The 22,356-nt window shown below is 53.5% G+C and overlaps 1 protein-coding gene across 2 annotated transcripts in view; it reads right to left on the reverse strand.

Annotated features, from left to right (window-relative positions):
• Positions 1-22,356, reverse strand: part of SPTBN4 (spectrin beta, non-erythrocytic 4) — a 49,362-nt gene that overhangs the window by 15,574 nt on the left and 11,432 nt on the right. The window contains exons 10-21 of one of the 2 annotated variants that reach the window (XM_072980352.2): positions 21,847-21,964; positions 21,583-21,741; positions 20,771-21,073; positions 20,226-20,376; positions 18,738-19,611; positions 17,628-17,765; positions 16,425-16,805; positions 15,313-15,688; positions 11,486-11,688; positions 8,907-8,997; positions 5,874-6,038; positions 1,100-1,363 (exon numbers count right to left, since the gene is read on the reverse strand). In XM_072980352.2, the coding sequence (XP_072836453.2) occupies positions 1,100-1,363; positions 5,874-6,038; positions 8,907-8,997; positions 11,486-11,688; positions 15,313-15,688; positions 16,425-16,805; positions 17,628-17,765; positions 18,738-19,611; positions 20,226-20,376; positions 20,771-21,073; positions 21,583-21,741; positions 21,847-21,964 (3,223 nt within the window). Of the gene's footprint in view, positions 1-1,057; positions 1,364-5,873; positions 6,039-8,906; positions 8,998-11,485; positions 11,689-15,312; positions 15,689-16,424; positions 16,806-17,627; positions 17,766-18,737; positions 19,612-20,225; positions 20,377-20,770; positions 21,074-21,582; positions 21,742-21,846; positions 21,965-22,356 lie in introns of both variants that reach the window. The other variant, XM_078380027.1, reaches the window with a different exon arrangement.

A 22,356-nucleotide genomic window follows, 5' to 3' on the forward strand; every position in this document is an offset into this window, starting at 1 on the left:
CCCATGTAACAGATGGCAGACTTGGCTGCACTGAGGGATGAATCCTGCTGCTTCTACCGACCCTGACAGGCAAAGGCCTGGATGGCACACTGCTCAGGAGGCTCTCTCCTGGGCCCAGATTCAAGCTCTTCGGCAGCAATGGGTCTGTCCAAAGCATCAGCTTCTGGGTGCTAGGAAAGGACAGCAAATTGTTACGTACCGGGTCACTCTTGTTGCATTTTTGATTCCCAGGGAAGAGCATTTTCTTGACAAGGCTGTTCTGCCATAGACACCCCAATAATCTGGGGGCTTTATTAGGTTTGTGAGCAAGGGCCAGGCATAGTCTGATCTTCCGCCTGAGAGCAGTGTTCACCTCCTGTCCCTCTTTGCAAACAAACCATAAAAGCAGGCTGTGGGCGCACATTCTGACAGCCCCAGTGACCTCAGGAGAAACCCAGGAGGGGAACACTGGCCCACTTTCAGAACATCTGTGCCTCCTTTTCCTAAAAGACCCCCCCCAACTCTCCCACCCAAAAAAGAGCAGCTCTGGGCAAACAGATCTGTGGATCAAGGGAGGTTGTTGTATTTGTCTTGGTTAAACAAGGAGGATCAGGTGGCCCTGAAGTTCAGATACGATCCTTCCAGCAGGACCAAAGGGTTGATTTCACACGATGCTGACAAAGTCTTCCTAGGCTGCAGAAGTAAGGGGTCAGGTCATGGGAACATCTTACCCAGAAATCAGAGACCCAGAAATTAGAGCACCTCCAGCAACATCAAGTACCTCCCAGTTCAATCCAGCATTTCTGGACGATGCCACCACCATGAGCCTTGAAGGCATGGCATTCTAGCAGAAGATCTATACCTTCTTAAGCAAGTGGTGTTGGTAGACATTACACTACATAGGAGGGGGTACTGAGTGCCCTGCTTAATGCCTTGGCCACTGGCCATTGACGGATAGTGTCCCTCTTCCTTCCCAAGGAGCCACTGCTCCCTGTTGTCATCCTCCCAGAGTCCCACGGGAACAGTCCTCACACCACAGGATTCCCGTCCCCTTTTCAAAAAGTGCACAAGCAGATACCTGGAAACGTTGGTGCCTCCTGCCCCTCACCGTGGGACCCACCTGGAGCTTCTTGAGGCTGCTGTTGACGCTGGCCAGGTCCGGCCCGGCATCCACCGCCTGCAGCTGGCTCTCCATGTGCATCAGCCGCCGGTCGAGGTCTGTGAAGCTCTGGACCAGGTGGTCCGCCTTGGTGGCCTCCAGCAACTGGCGCGCTTTGGCCTGGGTGGTGGATTCCAACTCAGCCCAACACTCCCGGATCTCCTCCAGCTTTTTCCTCACCGTTTCTGCCAGCTCCGGCTTCTCCTCCATCAGCTGCTGGCCCTCCTAAGGGGCACAGAAGGGGAGAGAGGCCTTGACTCACCTGGGGGGGGTTCCCCTAATTTCAAGCCAGTTCCATCGCCAAGGGGTGCCAGATCCTCCCTGTTGCCCCGGCAGCCAAACCTTGACGAGGGCTTCCCTGCTCTCCCCTTTAGCTTTCTCAGATCCTAGCAGGCATTGCCCAAAGACATTCAACAAGAAGGACCTAGAAGCTTGCTTAGCAAAATCTAAAATGCTCAAGGTGCTGATTTCTGCGCAAGATAACTAGTTTTATTTTGCCTGTACTCCTGTGGAATTGTGGCATATACCACCCAGTTTTCCAGAGCTACTTTAACCTTATTTTTGTAGAGAATGCAGTTTGTTAATTTTTTCCCCCATTCCCTTTCTCAATTATTTGTTTATCTTTAATTAAGGTGCTAGGACCTCCAGCTTCCTGAAAATAGGCACACTTTGCTTTGCCTCCTCGTGGCTTTCTGTCTGCCAGCTGGGCTCTCAGTGCCTGGCAGTGCTTACTCACCTTGATACGGTTAGGAACACAGTGCGGCCCAGACACTGTGCGGTCCAGCCAGCAGTGAGGATGTGATGGGGGAGAGTTCTATTCTGCTTCTTCTCCCCCCACCCCCACCTGAGGTCCAGCTGTTTCCAAACAAACTGCACCAGAGCACAGACAAGGGTTCCGACTCCTGTCCTCTGAAGATGCCCATGGCCACAGAGACTGGCGAAATGTTAGGAAGAACAACCTTCAGAACACAGCCAAAGAGCCCGAAAAACCCACGACCACCATCGGATCCCGGCCATGAAAGCCTTCGAGAATATGTTAGGTTACTTGGGCTGAGAGACCTTTTACCTGAACGTTTAAATTTACAAATACCCGCATACCATTGGAAAAATGGAAAATGTAGACTTCCTTTTTGGCTGTGACTTAGCCCTTGTACGAGTCTCTGAACTGATTTTTATTGACTCTAGCAGATTTCAAAACAGGCAGTTATTCTGTTTTTCAGGACTAAAGACTTCAATAGCAAATTGAGGAATGACCATTCCCTCTGAGGGGTGGTGGAAATCCACTTTGCATGGATGAGATTGTCATCTACCATACAATAACATGGGGGCGGGGGGAGGCAAGCAACGATCGCTCTCATAAGCCACAGCCACCTGGGCAATGATTGGGGATAATATTCCAAAGCGTGGAGAGGGGTCACCAGGTTCCTTACCCTGCGATACTATTTATTGGACACAATCCAGTGAAAAACCGGTATTATGCTCTCCTGCTCTTTCTGGGATGGAAAATTAGCTCCTTGATCCTGCTACGGGGGGGGTGTCCTCCATTGACATTTGCCCCCTTGCTTTCCCAAGAGAGGCCCAGACATCTCCATGGCAACGGAGCAGCCTCAGCCCTAAAGGGAGCCACTTTCTTGCCTGCAAAAGCAGGATGGAGGGGGGCTCTATGCTGATGGGAGAACTTCCTCCCTATAGTTCTGCTTCCCCTAAAGAACTGTGACCCATTTACTTGGTGGGGAGAACAGAACAGGGGTGTGTGTGTGGCTAGCCCTTGTGGTCAAACCCTTCTAGTGGCCTTCAACAGCTCCTGCCCTCTGGGGAGATTTCCCAACAGAGAAACCACTGGAATTCTGCAAAGAAAAATGGGCAACTAACTGGGTGAATAGCTCTCTGGAAAAGGCCTGCCCAGTATCTTTCAAAGGCAGGAGGCTCGTGCCTGGTCCTTGATCCCAGGGCAATTAGCTTCCCTCCCTTGCATTCCCACCCACCCATCCCGCAAGATTTGTACAAGGTCTCCAGCAGTTTGGAGCATCGTCCTCCGAGCGGCCTCCGCCATCTGCTAGGCGGCCGCCGTGGCGAGAGATCACAGGGTGGCACGGTGCCAACAAAAATACCCAGCAGGCCCCGAATGTTGCAGAAGGCGCATCAGCATCCCGGCGTCCCTCCTGCCTTGCCAGCGACACACGGAGGGAGCTCGCCTGTTTTCATAGACACGAGTCAACGCAGGGCTTCTACTTTAAAAAAAAAAGATGCTCAAAGTGATTCGCAGCACAGCAAAATAGAGGCTGGCACCTCGTGGGGGTGGACTGGGGCTTCTTGTCCCCTCTGAAGGCATCCAAAAATGCCAAACCAAATGAGTGGCTAGGATAAAAAAAAAAGTGGGGGTTGGGTTGGGTCTAGCATCACGCAGGAGAGGAGGGGGTCCCTGTGACCTACATAAAGAAAGAAATGGCCACCCCTGGCAGATTTCAGGCACTGCTGTTCCCCTGTATTTCCCTGGAAAAGAAAGCAGAGGCACGCGCAGCCTCGGGACCAGGCTTTCCCCACCTTTGCAGTAAAATGTCTACCTCGACAAAGCCAAAAACAGATTTTTATTTTTATTTTTCCAAAATGCAGAGCCAAGAAAAGCTAGAGAACAAGAGGAAGGGAGGTGGGGACACAGAGGCCGTTGTTGGCAAGCAGAAAGAGGCAGAGAAGGCAGTCAACAAGCAATCCAGCCAATCTCTCCAGCAAGGGCATACCAAAAGAAAGCCACCACCAAGAAGGCCCTGCTCTGCAACTCCACAGGCCTAGCTTCGACCAGCAAGGGAGCCGGCTTTGTGGATTTTGATGGCTGGGGCAGGATCATAAATAGGGGTGACGGCTCTCCACTCTATTTGAATGGGTCTTTGGGCCAGGGAGGAGAAAGAAAGGACTCTTGAGGGAAAAAAAGAAATCTGCCACATAGTGAGTCAGGTCTTATCCTGCCCTCCGCTCAGAGAGGCTAGCCTCCTCTAACCATCAGCAGCTTACCAGAGGACTGTGATTTCCAGTTTGCAAAGCCCGTGCTCTGGCTCAGAGTTATTACCTCCGCCCCCCACAATCACTCTGGTTCCAGTTTTATCTAGTCGTCAGCAGGTCTCATGGAGCCTGACCGTGCTGTAAAAGGGCTGGCTTGGGGAAAGGAGGAGAGCCGCTCTTCATGGAGTGGAGAGTGTGTCAAGAGGTGGCAGTTGTAAACCACTCCTTGAGCATCTTGTGTACCTTGAAAACCTTACTAGAGTCAGCATACGTCAGAAGAATCTTGGTGGCACCAAACAAACAATAGCAGAAACAACAACATCCACAACAACAACAACATCGGGGCCAGGAAACAGACACCCACAAGCCACATAGCCCTGAGCCACAATGCAGGTCAACAGCCTTCTCTTCTTGCAAAGAGAAGGCCTCCAACACCAGCCCACCGTGGGTGGGATCTGAGCCCGGGGTCAGCACCGGGACTCCCATGGAGCACCTGGAAACATAGGAAGCCTCACTGAGCAAGCCGGCCAGGGTCTGGGCCATTTGCCTTCAGGCAGCCGGTGGCATCTCATGGAACGGAGGGCCTCCCTGTGCAAAAAGCAATCAACCCACCTACCCAGACAAAAAAAGAAGAAGAAGCACAAATCTAACCCCTCAGAGATCTCTCCCTGATGGCCGTGTATGAAGGAAACTTTGGTCATATGAAATCCGCTTCTAACACTCTATGTCAGCCACAAGAGACGAGACAGAGATATAACCTCTAAAAAGAACATGAAGCCAGTGGGTAACCAATATCTGGGCATGTGCAGAGGGCTCCTCCCTCCTGGTGGATTAAATGCAACAGGAGCAGGCGGTTTTCAGGGAAAGGGTGTGGGAGGGATGGCCAGGCAGGAGCCAAGCCCTCCTTCCCTCTCCTGGAACCTCCTGTCTAGAATTCATGCCATTCCTTTAGCCCCAAAACGAGGAGAGGAGGGGGTTCAAGGAAAACTCGGCCCACTTATGCAATCCAGTTCACGGACAACAACTTCTAGAAGCTGCTCGCTGCTCCAAGGGAGCCGGCCAGCCTACACACCACTCAGCCGAGCAGCCGCAGGAGGAGAAGACATATAACCCGGCAGAAAAAGTTGCACATGCAAGACTCGGTCAGGGCCGGACAGACCCTGGGCTCCCTCCGGTTTCTCTTCCGCCTCTTCCTCCCAGCGCCCTGACGCATAAGGGCTCCTGGAGCCTGGGACCGGGTCTAACCACGGGGCAGCTTAAGGCCCAAGCCAGAGTTGGCAGGAGGGAGGTCTGGCGCCGGGGTGGGGGTGGGGTGGGGACAGTCTTTCCACTCCGGCCAATGCCGGTGAGACAGCTAGCCAGCTGCAGGCCTCTCCAAAAGCAGCCTTGCCCTTGGGGGGCTTGCGGTGATCACACCAGCCCCACGGAGTTCCCTGCCAACGTGCCCCCTCCAAAGTGGGCATTTACACCATCCAGGGCTCAGGAGGGCATCTTGGTAGGGCAGCCAGAGAAGGGGCTGCCTCAACGCTCTGCAGAGGGAGGGGAGGCGATGGCGAGGCCTCCCCCCCCCCACTCCTGCGCCCTGGCCACCCTCCCCCCCCAGCCCTCGCCGCCCATGCGTGGCCCTCGCTGGCCCGGGGGCGCTCTCCAGGGTGCTGAACCGCCGCGGCCCTCCCTCGCCCGCTTTCCCCCCCCCCCAGCCCTTCGCCCCCCCCCCCCCCGCGCGCCGGTGCCTTACCTTCTCGATCTTGCGTAGCCACTCCTTGTTCTGGGCCAGCTCCGCCATGAAGGCGCGGTGCCGGAGCCAGCGCTTGGGCGCCCGCTGCTTCCAGGCTGGCGCGTCCTTGTCGCGGGGCGCCTCGTCGGCCATCAGCGCCTCCTTCTCGGCCACCCAGCCATCGAGCTGCACGAGGACCGGGCGGCGGGGGGGGGGGGGGGAAGAGGAAGAAGAGGGAGGAGGGGGGGAGGAGAAGGGGGGGCGAGCGAGCGTTAGCCCGCCGGTGGCTCCCCACGGGAGGCCTCCCTCCTCCTCGTCGTCGTCGTCGTCCCCCCCCCCCGCCCGGCTCCCCCGAGGGGTCGGCGGCTGCGCTCCTCCCTGCTCTGCGCACCGGCTGCAGGCTTCGCCCACGGCTCGGCCGGTTCCCAAGCCGCCGGGGCAGCGGCAGAGGCTGCTGCGGCAGCGGGCGCGTCGAAGCTGAAACAGGCGCCCTCCCTTCCCGGAGCGAGCGAGCGAGCGAGCGCGTCACCGGCTGGCTGGCGGGCGAGAGGAAGACTCTTGCGGGCGGGCGGGCGGCCCGGGCCTCGGACGCCTGGGTCCTTCCGGGCGGGGGGAAAAAGGGAGGGCGCTCCCATGTGCCCACTTCACCTCAATTCGCCTCCTGCCAGCCGCTTCTAAGGACAGGGAAGCGGGGGCGCCGACCGGCTGGCTTCTTGAGGTGGGGAGGGGGAGAGGGAGGGAGGAAGGAAGGATTCCTCCAGAGCCTGGAGCCTCGCTCGCTCCCCCATTAAGGAAAGACAGAGAGAGAGAGAGAGAGAGAGAGAGAGAGAGACCTTCCCCAGCATAGGAAGACCCCGCACCTCCCTTTTCCTGCCCTATTTTCCACCTCCTGCCCCCACCTGTGGACCCCTTTTGGGAACTTTAATGGGGGGGATTTCCCTCTTTGTTTCACGATTTCTGGCCCCCAACTCTGGACCCACAGGAGGGCTCATTCTACCTCCCCAAAAGGAAGCCCCTTGGCATAAAGGAAGGATATCTGGCTAGGAACAGCTCCCCTCATCAGGAAGGAAAACGGTCAGGGAGGGGGCACTACAGGCCTAGACATAGGGGAGAAAAGGGGCTCCATGCAAAGAGGAAGCTCCCCCCCTCCTGCCAGCTGCGGAAGAGGCTAGAGTGGGCAGCAAAGGGCCAAGAGAGAGACCCCGTGGATCCTTTTCCCCCAGGGTGCCTGCAGCCCTCCTAAATCTGTGGCAGAGAATCCAACAGTCCTATAGAAGCCCCTTGAAGGCTCACGGGGTTTATTTGGACTAAGCTTCCTTGGACCACTGCCCATTGCATCAGGCGCCTGAAGCAGACAGACATGTGTACCTGTGGGTGGTGGGGAGGGATAGAGGGTGGACGAGAAATGACTAGGATCTGGCATGATGATGGTCAGTCCATCCGCCTGGAGAGGATTCTGGGAGTTGTAGTCCTCTATAGTGGCCATTAAGGGTGGTGGGGTGACAGACAAAAGTCTCAATGGCAGCCGTGAAGAATGAATTAGAGGCCATTGATGGGTGACAGGAGACTTTGTGGGTGACTCTTAAGCACCATTCAGATCTCTTTCTGTTATCCTCAGGGGTGGTCAATACCCATTCATGGCCATTGACTGACCATCCTCATGCTGGACCTCTTTGGTTTCCATGACATTACATCTTCTTTCCAAACCCCAACGTCTTGTCTACCAAGGCCACTCTCCATGTATCGGAAGGAGCAGGTTGTAGTCCACCAAAACCCATGCCCAGGGAAAGTGGCTTGGTCATAAGGGGCTTCTGGAGCTTGTCTCTGCTGGCCATAGACTCAAAGGCTGCTGCCTGCCCTCCTCCAACTCTCTCTCTCTCTCTCTCTCTCCCACCTTTTGCAAATGGGGAAGAAGAAGAAGAAGAAGTCCAATGAACATCCAGAAGGCCAGAAAGACCAAAGGAATGAAAATATTGCAAGTTCATCAACCAGAGGCAAGAAAATTGGTGGGATGTGATCACTACCTTGTCTCACGCCCCCCCAGCCTGTTTTCTGGAATACTGTACGTGGGACGGGTGTTCTTGCTTGTTCTTCCCATTTGTGGGCTGGGGGGGTCTCTTTGGTTCAAAGCCAAAATAACAGGCTTTAATTTATTTTGGATGAACTTCCTACAATGTCACAGGAGAACACCCACTGATATGTTCTCAGGTGAGTTGGGGGGCTAATAAAAGTATTACCACAGCCTGGGATTCAGAATGCCACTCTTACACGCTTAGCATCCCTCACCCTGCTTTCTCACTTCTTCCGGCTACCTCCAGACTACCTCGAACCCTTCCACTTTAAGGATCACTGCCTCCTTTATTTTTGCAGACCAAGGAACACTCATGTCTCGTGTGGCCTCTCTCAGCCCCCCAGACGGAAAGGACAGAAGACTTATTTCTGCCACTTCAATCTCTCCTCCACGAGAGAGCACCCTCTTCAATCACCCGTAGGCGGAAGGGTATGATGTCAGAGGGTGGGGAACTGGCACACAGATTTAGCATAGGCAAGGAACACAAATGCCACCTTAATTAGGAGAAAATGGAAATTGGCTGCTTAGTGGGTGTGGACAGAAATGGAAATTGATTGCCATTGAATCTATGGAGGAAAAGAAGCTATAATCATTCCCTTGGAGTGGGGAGGCATGTCCTTGACGCCTTGGCTCTTGGGTCTCCTTCTCCTTTCATCTCCTTGGCATCGGTTCCTTCAGCCCCTCGCCCTGAAAGCTGAGTGAGATGCTTGGGCAAAGCTGCACCTGAAATCTCTAAGAGCCAGTCTATCCACACACAAGGATGAAGCAGGAGAGGGTTTCCCGGGCGGGACTGATGCATGCCACAAGGTGGGGAAGGATTGTCCTGCTTGTTTATGTCTCATCTGAATCTCTAGATGGGAATTCACAGCTCTGAATGGCCAAAATGATCCCAGATGATCCGTTTCATCCCAAAGGATGAAAATACAGCCTTCCTTCCCCTCCCCTCCCCTCCCCTGGGCAGCAGCAGCAGCGACAGTGTGTACCTCGTGGCAGTTCTGGATGAAGTGCTGAAGCTCCAGGTGGTCACCAAGTTGTCTCATCCACTCTTGTGCCACCTCTACGTTACGCTGGCTCCTGCAAAGGAAGTAAGAGAAGAGAAGAGAAAAGGGAGAGAGGGAGGGAGGGGAGAGGAGAGTTGAAATGAGGCTACCTGAGCCTCTGGGTGAGAACCTGAAAGGGCATCTTCTCTCTCTCTCTCTCTCTCTCTCTCTCTCTCTCTCTCTCTCTCTCTCTCTCTCTCACACACACACACACACACACACACACACACACACACACACACACACACGAGTTGTTCACTCTTTCCTCCTTCCCTTCTGATAGTACAGGAGCTGCTGAAGAGCGGGTTGGTCTATGGCCGGCCCACATTGGAGAAACAGTCAAAATAATGAAGAAGATACTCAGGCTTTTCCCATCCACTCTGATCACATTCTTAAAAATAATCAGGAATGCAAAAACATGAAGGTGTCCCATCTCTCCTGGCCTTGTGAGTCCTGATGGTTAGGGTTCAGCCTCTGCTCTTCTTCCTTGCTAATCTAGACACTTTCCGCTCAGTTGTTTTCATCCATGGGGGGGGGGGCAGGAGGGGATACCAGAGTTTATATGAATTGTAGCCTCAATGCAGGATGATACTTGCTAAATTTAAGATGTCACAAGGGTGCTGTTTTTCTGGCAAGAGACTTGACATAACAACCCCCTTGGGAATTTGTGTTTGTAACAAGAGGCATTGGGGCTGAGCCCTTGCTTCTGCCCTGGCTCTCCAGTCAGGATCTGGGGCAAAACCCCACCCATACAAGGCCCTGGGAAAAGTCTGGCCTTCCGTACGGCAGTCCCGGAGAGAGGATTGCACTGAATCCAGCTCATGTCAGGAAGGCCTAGACAGCAGAGGCAGCGTTGTAGTGCCTCAAATCCAAAGTGTGTCTGAGCGATGCTAAGCCTTTTATTTTTAATCCACCGACGGCAAAAACAAGCTGTTTGTGATATTGCGAGTCTGGGCGCCCGACAAGCTGGCTCACTTGACTTTATTAGCAGTGGGGCTGACTAACCTCTTCCCAGAAACCCAAATAAAATGTCAGAGGAGATAATGCAGCATCTGGTGTGAAATTTGAAACAACCACAATAATTAAATAATGATAATGATAATAATACCAACAATATTATTCAGCTTTCCTCCCCACTTAAAGCTAAAATAATAGCACAGCACAGCACTAAGCTGGTTTATCTATCGAGGGCAGATAAATATATTAACCACCCGACACTAGTTAAAACATCAAATATAATTAGCACTGAGTCCTTCACGAAGAGAGACTTCAAAGAGAAATGGCAGTGGCTCTGGCATTAATGAGGGAAGGGATGCTTTAATTAGCTCTATATGGTACCGTTTTTCTTTCTTCTTTCTCCTACTTCAAGCCCCTTCTCTGCCTCCCTTAAATATTTCGAACCCTCAAGACAAATTCCTATTAAAAAAAAAAGTTTATCGGACTGATCTCAGCTATTCAAGGAGCCAGGATTTCTTCTCGAAGGTCTCCCATGGAGAAAGAAAGGTTCCCCACTCTGACTTTTTAATTTATTTTTTTCCAGCAAGTGGCCATTCGGAACCTACTCAGCCGACTGCTTGGGTTTCCCTGGGGTGTTGAAGGTATGTTCACAAACGAGCCACAGGGCTTCTTTTCTGCCTAAAAAGATCGGTAAGGTCTTTTGCTCTCTCCTTGCTTTTTAGTCAATTGAATTTGGAGTGTAAGCAAAAGCAAGCCTCTGAATCTTGATATGACTCTGTTTTCTTCATCTGCTGTGGCACGTTAATGAACACACACACACACACACACACACACACACACACACACACACACACACACACACACACACACACACACACACACACACACGTACACACAGCTATAGACTGATTTGCTGTTTGTGAGCTTGCTCCGGTCTTCCCCGGAAACGTTGGTAGAACTGGAGGGCCCGGCTTTTCCACAGTATGAAAAAAAGGAGCATTGGTTAAAATAAGAGAAGATTTGGATTGGAAGACGTTGCTTCTAACCCCCCTGCCTCCAAAATTAACAAAACAAGGAAGGGTGAATTACTGAAATGTCACTTTTCACTAATGGTGAGGTACGTCTAAGACCCAGGATTTATACAGCCCTGTATTATTCTTTGGTGTTTTTTTTTTTTGCCAGGGGGGCTGCCAGTGGTGACCAATGCCCACTTGAGCTGGTAGAGTAGTGGATGGGGGCATTGGGAGCAGAACCCCTTTTATCTGCTCTGTTACACACACTCCTCAATGGCACAGCCTTCGATTTGCCTTGTGCCTCCCCACCTGACCTGCTGGCACTTAGGTGCCCAGCGCCCCACCTTGAGCATGAGTAGAACCATCTACTGAGGGAGACCATGAAGGATGGCAGTTCCTCCTGGTTGGACGGAATGGCAGACAAAGTATCCTTCCATGGAAGAGATCTATGGGAATCATAAATAATCCTTCACCTTTTCTCCCATACGGGGGCATGTCTTGTGCTACTATTACGATTCCCAGCAGATCAAGAGTGTGTTGTCCCCTCCTTACCTTGCCTGGAGGGCCTCCATTTTTTCCTTCACGCGATCGCTGTAGATGTTGCCTTGACGGATCAGGCTCTCGCCCGCCTTGAGGGCCATCGTGATCTTCTGCATGTTGAGGTCCATGGTGGTCATGAAGTCTTTGTGCTTCTTGATGGCTTTCTCGGCAGCTTCCACCGTTGTGGGCACCTTGGCGTGTGCCAGTGTGGCTTCCTGCAAGAGTCCCAGAAGGGAATGGCTGGTCACATTCCAGCTGTAGAAAAAACATGTGGAGCTGGAAGACCCCTACACACACACACACACACACACACACACACACACACACACAATACTCGTATGCTCTGTCACCATCTGCCCAATAAACCAGGTCATGAGATTGTGAAGGGTTTTAAAATCTGAATGCCAATGCACTGAATGTAGCTAGAATATGTTCCCCCTGTAAGACATATAGCAGAATTTTGCACTAAGTGAAGTTTCCACACTGTCTTCAAGGTTAGCCCTATGGGGAATATATTACAGTACTCAGACCTGGATGTTAGAAAAGAAAGAGATGGAGACAAAAGAAATGGAATCAGGAATAGAAGAAAATCCCAGGACCGTTTGCAAGCTGTTTTAAAAAAAACAGGCTTGCATCAAATGGAAGTATATGAGACTCCACACCTACTATGACAACCTGCTCAGACACAAGTAAATCACTCCCAACTGAGAAAACAGCTGAATAAAATCCACAATTTCCACAAAGTGGTAAGTGGTGGTCATATTCCATAACTCTCTGCATGCATCCTGGGTTTCCTCCAATCCCACCCCTAAAGTCCTTTGGTCCAAGTCTGGCCCTTCCACTTTTTGCCCTGCTCTGGATTTCAGGTCATTCCCAAGGCAGTCGTGTTCAACAGCTGCCAGTTTTGAATCCAGGGAAATGCCTTTATGTGCACATGGAGATGATCTAGTTTTGGATAACTAGGCAGAGTCAGAGGTAGTTAGTACTTGGGTGGAATATCTGGGAACTCTTGGTAAGGAGAGAAGCCTTCATTGAAAGTTGAGACATCTGCTGCCAACCAGAGTTCGCAGCACTGATTTAGATGGATCAGATTTCTGGCTTAATATAAATGCAATGTGTTGTGTTCTCTACCTTGTTTCACTTAGCCATTGGGTTGCATCCCTTCCAGAAATGGGATGCAAGAATGCCAGGAGCTGCCAAGAGCTTCTACAGAACTGGACTGGCTTGTGCCACCTCGTCTGAAAAAGGAGATGCCTCTCCTAGTCTCTCTAACATTTTCTCCAGCAACACCTTCTCCTTTGGAAGGTGCAGAGGCGTTAAGGTGGGAAACCCATGGATTAGTTCCAGCTCTGCTGCGTGAGATTTCCCACAGTGCCAAGAGATTCCATCCAAGTGGTTTCCCCCAAGAGTGGAAACCTTGACTCAAACCAGGACGGCTGTTGCTTGGCATGGGGCCTCCCACATGGCCCATGGGGCACCCTGACTCCGACGCTCTGTTGTGCCATTTTACATCTGGTCTCCATTAAGTGGCATGGGGAAGGGGGGAGCTGAAAAGCCACACATGGATGAAGAAGGCACTGCTTCAGTCTGTTCCTCTCTCCTTCCCACCCATGCTCAAGGAAGACCTCTCTGTCCATGCCCATTGGCTCACGGGCATTGCCTACTGATCGTTTTAAGCCTGGCAGTGGGGCTTCCCCCTGGCATGTACATTGTAGGTCCTCTCTCGCTCTGCCCTCTCAGGAACTGATTTTTTTTCCTGGTACTTGATTCCAAGAAATCATCCACGCTTTCTCAAACGATGGGAGCACTTTGCCTGCCCGGTGTCTTTTAACAGCCTCCTCCAAACAACATCTGCCTGAGTTACTGCAACATGGGTTTTAATTGGTTAATGAACCTGTTATTTGGTTGAAAGCAGGAGAGCTAATAGATTTCAAAGCCGTTTAATAGGCCAACGACTCCCCAAGGCCTTCGGGAAACCACCGTCTGCAGTGTAAGGAGCCGAGCTATGATGCACGAGGCTCCAAGCCCCCTAAGGGCAGATCAAGGAGGGGGGGCATATGATTCCTAGCCAGGGGACTGGGGCAAAAGCCAGGGGATGCTGCGAGGATGGAGCGCCTGCCTGCTACTCCCAAACCACTTGGATAAATTTGGTTCCTGACTGGGTGCCAAAAGGCCCCCTGGACCATCGTGTGGCATTCGGCATGGGCTCAATGTAAGCCCCCCCCCTTTGCAAAGCACTCGCCAAGCTGATTAAATGGTGCGTGAGCCTATGCGCAGCTGGGCGCTGGAGTGGCACAAACTCTCCCGAAACCCTTTGACATCTGCTAAGGCGGAATGATTTGCACTCGAGGGCTGCTTTGCGAAGCTACCAAGGGATGGGGGATTAAAATGCCAGGAGGAGAGGCCGGATCCTAGGATCCTGCTCCATGCAGCAGCATCGGTAGACCCAGGAGGCAACCAGGGTGAGACATAGCTTAGATTGCGGATCGATCAACCTCTCTGGCTTTATCTGCTTTTTAGCAGAACCGAAAGAGACTTCTGTCTTTTTAGGTCTCTCGTCCTCGTCATCATGAAGCTCAAGCTTTTCTTGGACGCCGGAATTGATTATGTGACTCTTTTGAGCAACCGGCCAGAGGGAGGTGATGGAAAACCAGCACATGGTATTTTACACAGAAGTAAAAAGAAAAGGAAACCCAGCGAGGTGGTCTACATGCAAGGTCCCACCCCCTCCAAAAACTCACAACACAAAACAAAAAACAAAAAGCAGGATGGGAGAATAACTGTTTTTGAGAACACGAAACATCTGAGTTTCCCAGAAGGATGATGGATGGGGCATTAGAACTCATGGGAATCAGTTGTGATTAGCTATGGATCCGATGGTCATGGCTTTTTGTTTTTTGGATAGGTGGGGCTCATCAGCCCTGGGAAGGCAGGCCATCTAGGAGAAGGAAAACTCCGATTTCAAACCTCCACTGTCTTGTGGCTATATCCACTGATGGAAAAGGCTTCAGGAGTTAAACTCGAGGCAAAATCCGGAACCGGAGTCCCAGAGGCAGCTCGTGTTATTCTGGCAACTCCTGCGACGTCGCTGGAACCAGTTGTATGGGCTCTTGACTTTCCACTGGACAACAGTATTTCAGCAACGTGGAGAGGGGGAATTTGCTGCTTGGGTAACAGCCTGTCCTCCATATTGTTTTGCCCAGGCTTCGTGCTCTGGAGAGGATACCCCAAGTCCTCCGTACAGAGCACGTTACCATAGTCTTTCGAGACTGAAGGATGCCTAACTTCTTGGATGAAACGGGATGGATACCTACAAGGGTGATTTAACCCTTGAAAACCCTGGGTGGTTCCCTTCCTCCTCTTCTTATCCCCTTGATGGGGGTAAACAAGTCAAAGGGAGAAGTCCAGAGGTGGTCAACCGAGGACCACCTCAGACTGCGGAGGCCCACAGGGCAGGCGGCTCTGTGTTCTCCAGCGGGTATGAGGGGCAGACCTCCGCTTCCTGGGGCTTTCTGGTTTCATTTTGTTTTCAAGCCATTTCCTAACCCTTCTGGCTGTGTGGTTTGAAAGCCACCCTTGAACTTCTCAGCAGGCAAACGAAGCGGGCTGAACAAACCGAGCAGCAGCTGGGGGCACCCGAGGCCCTTCCCTCGACACCAGCAGAACCCAGGACGGAGGAGGCAAAATAAGTAGGAGGCGTTACAAAACCGGGCATTGGCAGAAGGCTGCTTTTCTGGGTGTGGAATGCCTGGATTTCCCAGGCGGAGAGGTTCTGGGGCTTGTTTCGTTTTTCAGCACATCTCCCAGGGGTCAGGACAGAGGACACTTGAACCCATTACCTGGTTATACAAGCAGACCTCGGCCTGTTTGGCGTCACGGAGGAAGAGGAAGAAGATGTGAGCTTGCACCAGGACTTCCCGGCGGTTCTCCCACATCTCCAGCAGTTTGTTCCAGCCCACGTCCAGCTTCTGCAGCCACTGCTGGAGTGACAGGTAAGGCAGGTCGGCTTCCTCCAGAGCCAAGACATCGTTGACCGCCTGGATCTTGGTGTAATCCTCTTCGTAGCGGTTGATCTCCTCCTTGAGGGAGGCGTGGTGGTTCAGCAGCCGCTCGGCCTGGGACAGGTTGCCCGGCAGCTCCTCGGAGGCCACGGCTGCTTGCGTCTTCACCAGCCACGTCAGGAAGGTGTCTAGGTCCTGGATGAACTGCTGCAACCTGGAAAGGGAGGAGGGAACCCAGGGAAAGTCACGGAACATCTTCCCTGGGCACAGTCGTCCTATAGAGGAGGAGCAGGATCTGTTCTCCATCATCCCGGAGAGCAGGGATGGGCTCAAGTGACAGGGGGCCAGATTTTGGCTGAAGATCAGGAAAAAACTTCTTAACTATTAGAGCAGTAGAACAACGGAACCAACAGCCTCGGGTGGTAGTAAACACTCCAGTGCTGGAAGCATTCAAGAGAAAACTCGACCACCCTCTGCTAGCTCTGCTCTGCTCTGGGTTCTTGCCTTGTGCAAGGGGCTGGATTTGATGGCCTTAAGAGGCCCCTTCCCCATGCCATCATTCTGTGATTCTATGATGAATTGGTGACAAGGCCAAGACTCTCCAGATCCCCATCCCTCGTCCAGCTCTAATGCCCACCTCTATTAAGCTTCTGCCCTCTGCCTTCCTGCTATCCTCTGCTTTTTGAATGGTCACCCTAACTTGTCCTTATATGCTCTCTTTCCCACGACTTTATCCTGGAACAGCAGCCCTGTGAGGTGGGCCCTGGTAAGAGAGGCTGAAACAGAGAGCAGGACAAACTCAAGGTCGCCCCAGGCAGTTTGCGGCCCCGTGAGGATTTGAACGTGGACCCCCTCCCGCTTCGTAACCCTCTCCCCCCCCATCCCCGACCCAAATGCCTCTGTCCTTATGCGAGCGGCTGCTCCCCATTCCCCCTCTCCCTCTAACTAACCTGCTGGCCACGGTGAGCGAGTCCTCGCAGCCCTGGAGGGTCCTCTTCAAGGCTTCCCACTCCTCACTGATCTCCTCAAACTGCATCAGGATCTCCATGGCCTGGGCCGGGTGGGCGTTGGCCAGCAGCTCCCCTTCCTGCTGCAGCTCGATCAGCCGGGGCTCCAGGACCACCAGGGTGGCCTCCATGGTGGAGAGGCGGCGCTGGAGGGAGAGGACGCTGCCCAAGTCCCCGCTGTTGTACTGGGTGGACTCGATGGCCTTCCGCTTCTCCCGGATCTGGGACTTGATCTCGTTGCACTCCAGCAGGTAGTTCTGGATCTTGAGGATGGCATTGAGGTGGTCTTTCTTCTGCTCCACCAACTCCACCACCCGGTTCCACCTAGCCATCCCCCCCAACAGGGTGGAAGAAAGGGAGATGCAGCAAAGCAGCACAAAGTCAGACCGGGGCTATGATCAGGGGGTTGCCTGGTCACCTCTGGTGGATCAGAACAGCCAGAGGCGACTAGAGCAGAGAGTTCTGATGCGTGTGTGTTCCCTTTCCTTCGCATACCTCTGATCCAGGAACTTACATGCAAGCTTCAATCTAGCTGGGGGGAAAAATGCTAAGAAATGCATTGGCGAGTTGTGGGGAGCAGAGATTTTAGTTCCACTGCAGTTTGCAAGGAAGGGGCATGTGTGTGACAGCAGCCATGTAGCTGTGCGTAGGCTTGCATGCGTATCATGAGCAGCATATTTCTCACAGATGGGGGGTATGCATGTGCTTTTTTCTTGGCAAGAGGCATCGTGGGGTCTTACGGCTCCTGACACAATGAGAGACAAGCAAGACAGGGACAGCTTCATTCAGAAAATGTTGGCATTCTCTACTGTTCAGGGGCAATGCACCAATACCATCAGGGCAGCAACGGCTAGCCCTCAGGGTAGGGGCGAAGGCTAAGAGAGGAGATTGAAGGAGATGTGGTGAACTCAGAGGCACACAGAAGCTGGAATATGGAAGAGGAGGGGCACCATGAAATAGTCTATTTGCCCAGTGGCCTGGCTGGGTCCAGGCTGTGAGCCTGTATCCTACTCCCCTAGAGACCCTTTCCTTGCTCTGCAAAGAAAGGAGAGCCCCTCTGTGTCTGAAGACACGCCCATTGCTTCTTTCTTTCCATATGAACCCTAACCATAACGGAAGGGTCGTGAGACCCAGAGCAGCTCGTACCTGCCGTTCAAGTGGTCCTGGCAGGATCGGACCTCAGAGGAACTTGGGTGGCCCCCATCGACCAGCTGCTGCACAATCTGGTTGACATCCAGGATACGACCCATCAGACTGTTCATCTCTTGGTCAAGGCTTTCAAACCTGAGCAGAAAGAAAGCAGGAGGTCTTCAAGTCATAATGGCTGAGATGGAAAAACGGCCTCCAAATGTAGTGTACAATTTTTGAGGAAGCACCCTGGCCTAATATTAAGATTTATGACCTCCCTTATCAATTCCAAATGGTCTTGGATGGAGCAGATTATCTGGTCCCTTCTTGACCCTGGTTTCTGACCTGGCTTTCAAAAATTGCCTTGGTCTCCATGGTAGAGGACAGGAGAGGGGATGGGGGGGGGGGAAACTACTGGACAGAGAGGTGCCTTTTCTTTTGATTCCCATGGACTTTTCAGTGGCGTTCAGTGTGATCAGCCATGCCTTCCCCTTCCTGGACATTTAACTGGCATGGCAATACTGGGGCACCATTTGCATAGGTTTCTCTCCTAGCTACAGTAGCTGAGCTTCCCACCACTAGAAGCTTGTCCCACAGCAAGTGGGACAATCTTGCATCTCCTCTTTGCAGACTTCTTGGTACCTCCCCAGCGGCCTGCCACAAATTCCTTTAAGCCCCACCCCCACCCCCAGTGGAATAACTTCTTGGTGAAAAGATTCCTCTAGACCAGTGGTCTCCAACCTTGGGCCTCCAGATGTTCTTGGACTTCAACTCCCAGAAATCCTGGCCAGCAGAGGTGGTGGTGAAGGCTTCTGGGAGCTGTAGTTCAAGAACATCTGGAGGCCCAAGGTTGGGGACCACTGCTCTAGACCAGTGGTTTCCAACCTTCAGTCCCCAGATGCTCTTGGACTCCCAGAAGCCGCCATTGCTAGTGGTGCCACCAGGATTTCTGGGAGTGGCAGTCCGAGAACACCTCAGTTGACCAAGCTTGGGAACCTCTAGTCTAGAACCTTGGGTAACCTAGGAGTTCTTGGACTACCACTTCTTTGCTAGCGGTGCCAGCCAGGATTTGTGAGAATGGCAGTCCAACTCAAGTTTGGGGGCCACTGGAAGCTTCTTCCTGCTCACCGGTGCTGCACCACCTCCACGTCCTCCAGCTTCTGAGGCACCTCCATCCGATTGAGCCACTGCTCCTTCTCATCGATCCAGACCTCGCAGGCATTGACCTCGCTGAACATGTGGTAGACAGCCAGGGCGTCCTGCAGCCACTGGCGCCGCAGCACAGCCACCTCGGCCACCTCCCCGTAGAGCTGCTCCACCTCCACAATGCGGATCTGGACGTCCACCAGCTCGTGGTAGTCGGGGGCCAGGGTGGCCAGCTGCTTCCGCAAGGCCAGGACAGCCCCCCGGTGCTTGTCAATCTCCTCCATCACCCCCTTGTGCTTCTTGACCAGTGACCGGGTGGAGTACTCGTCGTGGCCAAAGTCGTCACTGGAGACCAGGCGGTAAGTGTCCTGCAGCCAGACCACCAGGTCGTCCGTGTCAGCGCTGAACTGGTGGAAGCTGGAGGCCTCCTGCAGCTTCTGCAGATGGGATGCCGCGTGCTCCTCCAGCTTCTTCCAGCGTAGCCGCACCTCCCGGATCTTCTCCTGGATGTTGCCGGGGCCGAAGCGCTTCTGCAGAAGGATCTGTTCCCCGCGCCTCATGGCTGTTTGCAACAGGGAGCGCCTCCCCCCGAGCTCCCCCAGGAGGATGTTATGCTTGCTGAGCAGCTTAGCCACGCTGTTCAGGTCTTTGCCATAGCCCTGGGAGGAGGACAGGATGCGCTCCTTCTCCCGGGCCCAGGCCTCGGCCTCCTCCATCTCCTGGAAGAAGGACCACAGCTGGCGGGAGGCTTCCAGCTCCTTGCGCCGTTTGGAGGCCAGCTCCTGCAGCTGCTCCAGGCAGCTCTGGACGTGGTTCACCCGGTTGCAGATGATCTGAGGGTCACAGGGCTGGTAGCCTGTATGGCAGTGGGGAGGGGGAGAAGCCATTCCCAGGGAGTAAAGGAGGGAGGTGCAGAGGGGAGCAGGGGAGAAAGCCAAGGAAGAGAGAACATCCAGAACAAGATTCCCCTGCAAAGCACCTCTTGGTGTCCCCTCCTCCAGAATGCAAAGGGAAGGCTGGTTTATGCAGACAATGAGGGCACGGCCCAGCTCTCTCCCCCTCCAGATCAGAACACTTCTACTATCTGGGTGTAAAGTTTAATTTCAAGACCCTCAGTTCAGGAAAAGACTGGCATGCTGCGTTGAAGGCCAGTCTTTTCCTTCCCTTGTCTGTGTGTTATAAGTGAATGTTTGCTCTTCCCCCTCCCCCAGCTTTCCCTGTCCACCGTGGCTCTGCCCTTCCCTGGCTGCTTTGCCTTCTGCTCCATCAACCACAACAGGTACCAACCGGCACCATTGAGATTCCCGCCTGCATTTTTGCAGGTGTTCACTTGCACACAGGCAGGTCTCGGATCCCTCCTTGGGTCAAGCGATGGGGCTTGGGGCTTTGGCCCAGATGCCCTGAGCTCACATCCTACACCCATATGGCCAAGGGGCATGCGGGGGGGGGGAATACATGCTAAACATTCACCTGCCAGCTCTGAGAATTTGAGGGCTGCCACGTTGAGGGCCTGCACGCGATCGCTCTGTGCGGAGATGTCGGCTTCCCGCAGGTTGTGTTTCTGCAGCAAGTCCTCCACTTCCAGAAGATGCTTCCCAAAGTCCTTGGATGCCAGCTGGGCCTGCCAGGGAAGGTTCAGAGGGAGAGACCTGAACGGGTGGTGCCACGAGGGGGTGGTCGGTGGAGACCTGGGGGGGGGTTGGTCCCTGTGGCTCCTGTCTCTGGCCATGGTTGAAAATGGCCAGCTCCTCCCAGAACTTGCCATGCTGGGTACGATGCCTCAATGGACATAAGAGGGAGGGTGCACAGCCACCCTGCATGTCTGGCTGCCCAATGGTAAGCAGGGGTTGTATCCCAAAATGGAGGTACCCGGGTACTCAGCAGCACAATCCATGCAAGTGCCAACAGAAGGTTTGCTTGAGGAGGAAGGCCTGCTGAATCACTGAGGTTAAAACAGGGATATTTCAGAGTGAACTTTGTCTTGGATTGTAGCTCCATCTCCCCTGCGCCCTCACCTGCATTTCATCCATCCAGTCGATCATGTAGACCATTTCCTGGAAGATCTTCTGCAAGGCCAGGTTCTGCTCCAGCCGGTCTCGCCGGGCGCTGACCAGCTCCGTCAAGAGGTTCCACTGGCGCAGGACGCTGTCCTTCTGGGCGTTGATGCGCTTGCTGTCATAGTAGCCCTCCGACTCCATCTCCTGGGCCAGCTCCACCACCACTTGGATGCGCTCCTGGTAGGAGGAGATGTCCGCCTCAATGGCCTCGTGCTTCTTCATGGCGGCCTCCACCGCAGGGAGGTCGTAGCCAAAGTTGTCCTGGTAAGAAGGGAAGAAGGTCACACCATTTAGCAGGAGCTGAGCAGGATAATCAGACGCATGAAGAGCAGCAGGTGGGTTCCTGAGCTTGCACAGGGTGCTTTTCATGGGCCCCCAGGAAACGCTAACAAGGCCTGGGGCCTAAGATGAGATCTGGAGGAATGGCTTCCAGGCCAGAAAAACGTGATTCCTCCCTCTTCTGCAGGTGGCGAGAACAATTTTGGGGAGACCAGCAAGGATTTGCCTCCTTATGACTCCCACCGCTATTTCTACCGTGACTGCGACCTATTCTCTCACCGGCTGGCTGCAACCTTCTTAGGCCAGGATGTCTCTTGCGTCATGCATTGAGTCCTGTCACTGCTTTCTAGAAGGGAGGGGGAAGGCCTTTGCTCCAAGGCTTGGCGCCACCTCCCTCGGTACCCCCTCTCACCCACACCAGTTTTTCCCTTTTCCTTCCCTCCGTGTTCCTTCCATCTCCCTGCCCCTTCGAGGCTAAGCCCTCCCATTACCTGGGAGACCAGTCGCTGGTTCTCATTCAACCAGGTCTCCCGCATGGCGGCTTTGTGGTCGAACCTCTGGGCCAGCCGCTCCAGCTTCTCCTGCCGAATCAGTTCGTTGCGCAAGGCCACCTCCCGCTCGTGCTCAGCCTTCTCCAGCCTCGTCCATGCCTGGCCAAGGAACAGGGGGAGACACGGAGTGGTCCTCCAAAGCCCCCGGGCAGCCCCTGGCCACCCCTGCCTTCCCACCCATCCACCTGGTGTCTCCTCTCCTACCTTATTGATGTCAGAAATACTCTTGTTTTCTTTCGGGACGTAGAGCTTGTGGTTATTGGCTCGGAGCTTGCTCTGGATGGAGAAAAGCAGGACTTCTAAATTCCCCTTTTCCTGAAACCTGCAGGAGAGAGAGAGGGAGAGCACTTCAGGACGCTGCCTCTGCGTCCACCCACCAGGAGCCGTGCCCAATGGCTGCTGAAGATCTTGGAACCAACTTGAGAAATTGCAATGCCTGCTTAGGACTCGAGGCAAGGAAACAAATTTCGGAAGCATGTGGTGCTTCAAAAAGATATGGTTTTATTTTTGTGCATGGGGTTGTAAAGACTGGGCCCCCATCCATTCCCAGCTGGCATCAGGACTCACTCGTCACAATAATATTTGTGCGGCTTTGTGCAGGTCTCCCTTCCAAACCTTGCCTGCCTCTCCTCTGTGACATCACAAGGCCCCACCCCCTGGTCTCAAGGCTAGGCTCTGAGATCCCAGGGAATGGGTGGCTGCTCCAAACCTCTT

The sequence above is a fragment of the Pogona vitticeps genome, chromosome 9 (genome assembly GCF_051106095.1).
Source record: "Pogona vitticeps strain Pit_001003342236 chromosome 9, PviZW2.1, whole genome shotgun sequence".
In the NCBI taxonomy this organism is placed as follows: Eukaryota; Metazoa; Chordata; class Lepidosauria; order Squamata; family Agamidae; genus Pogona; species Pogona vitticeps.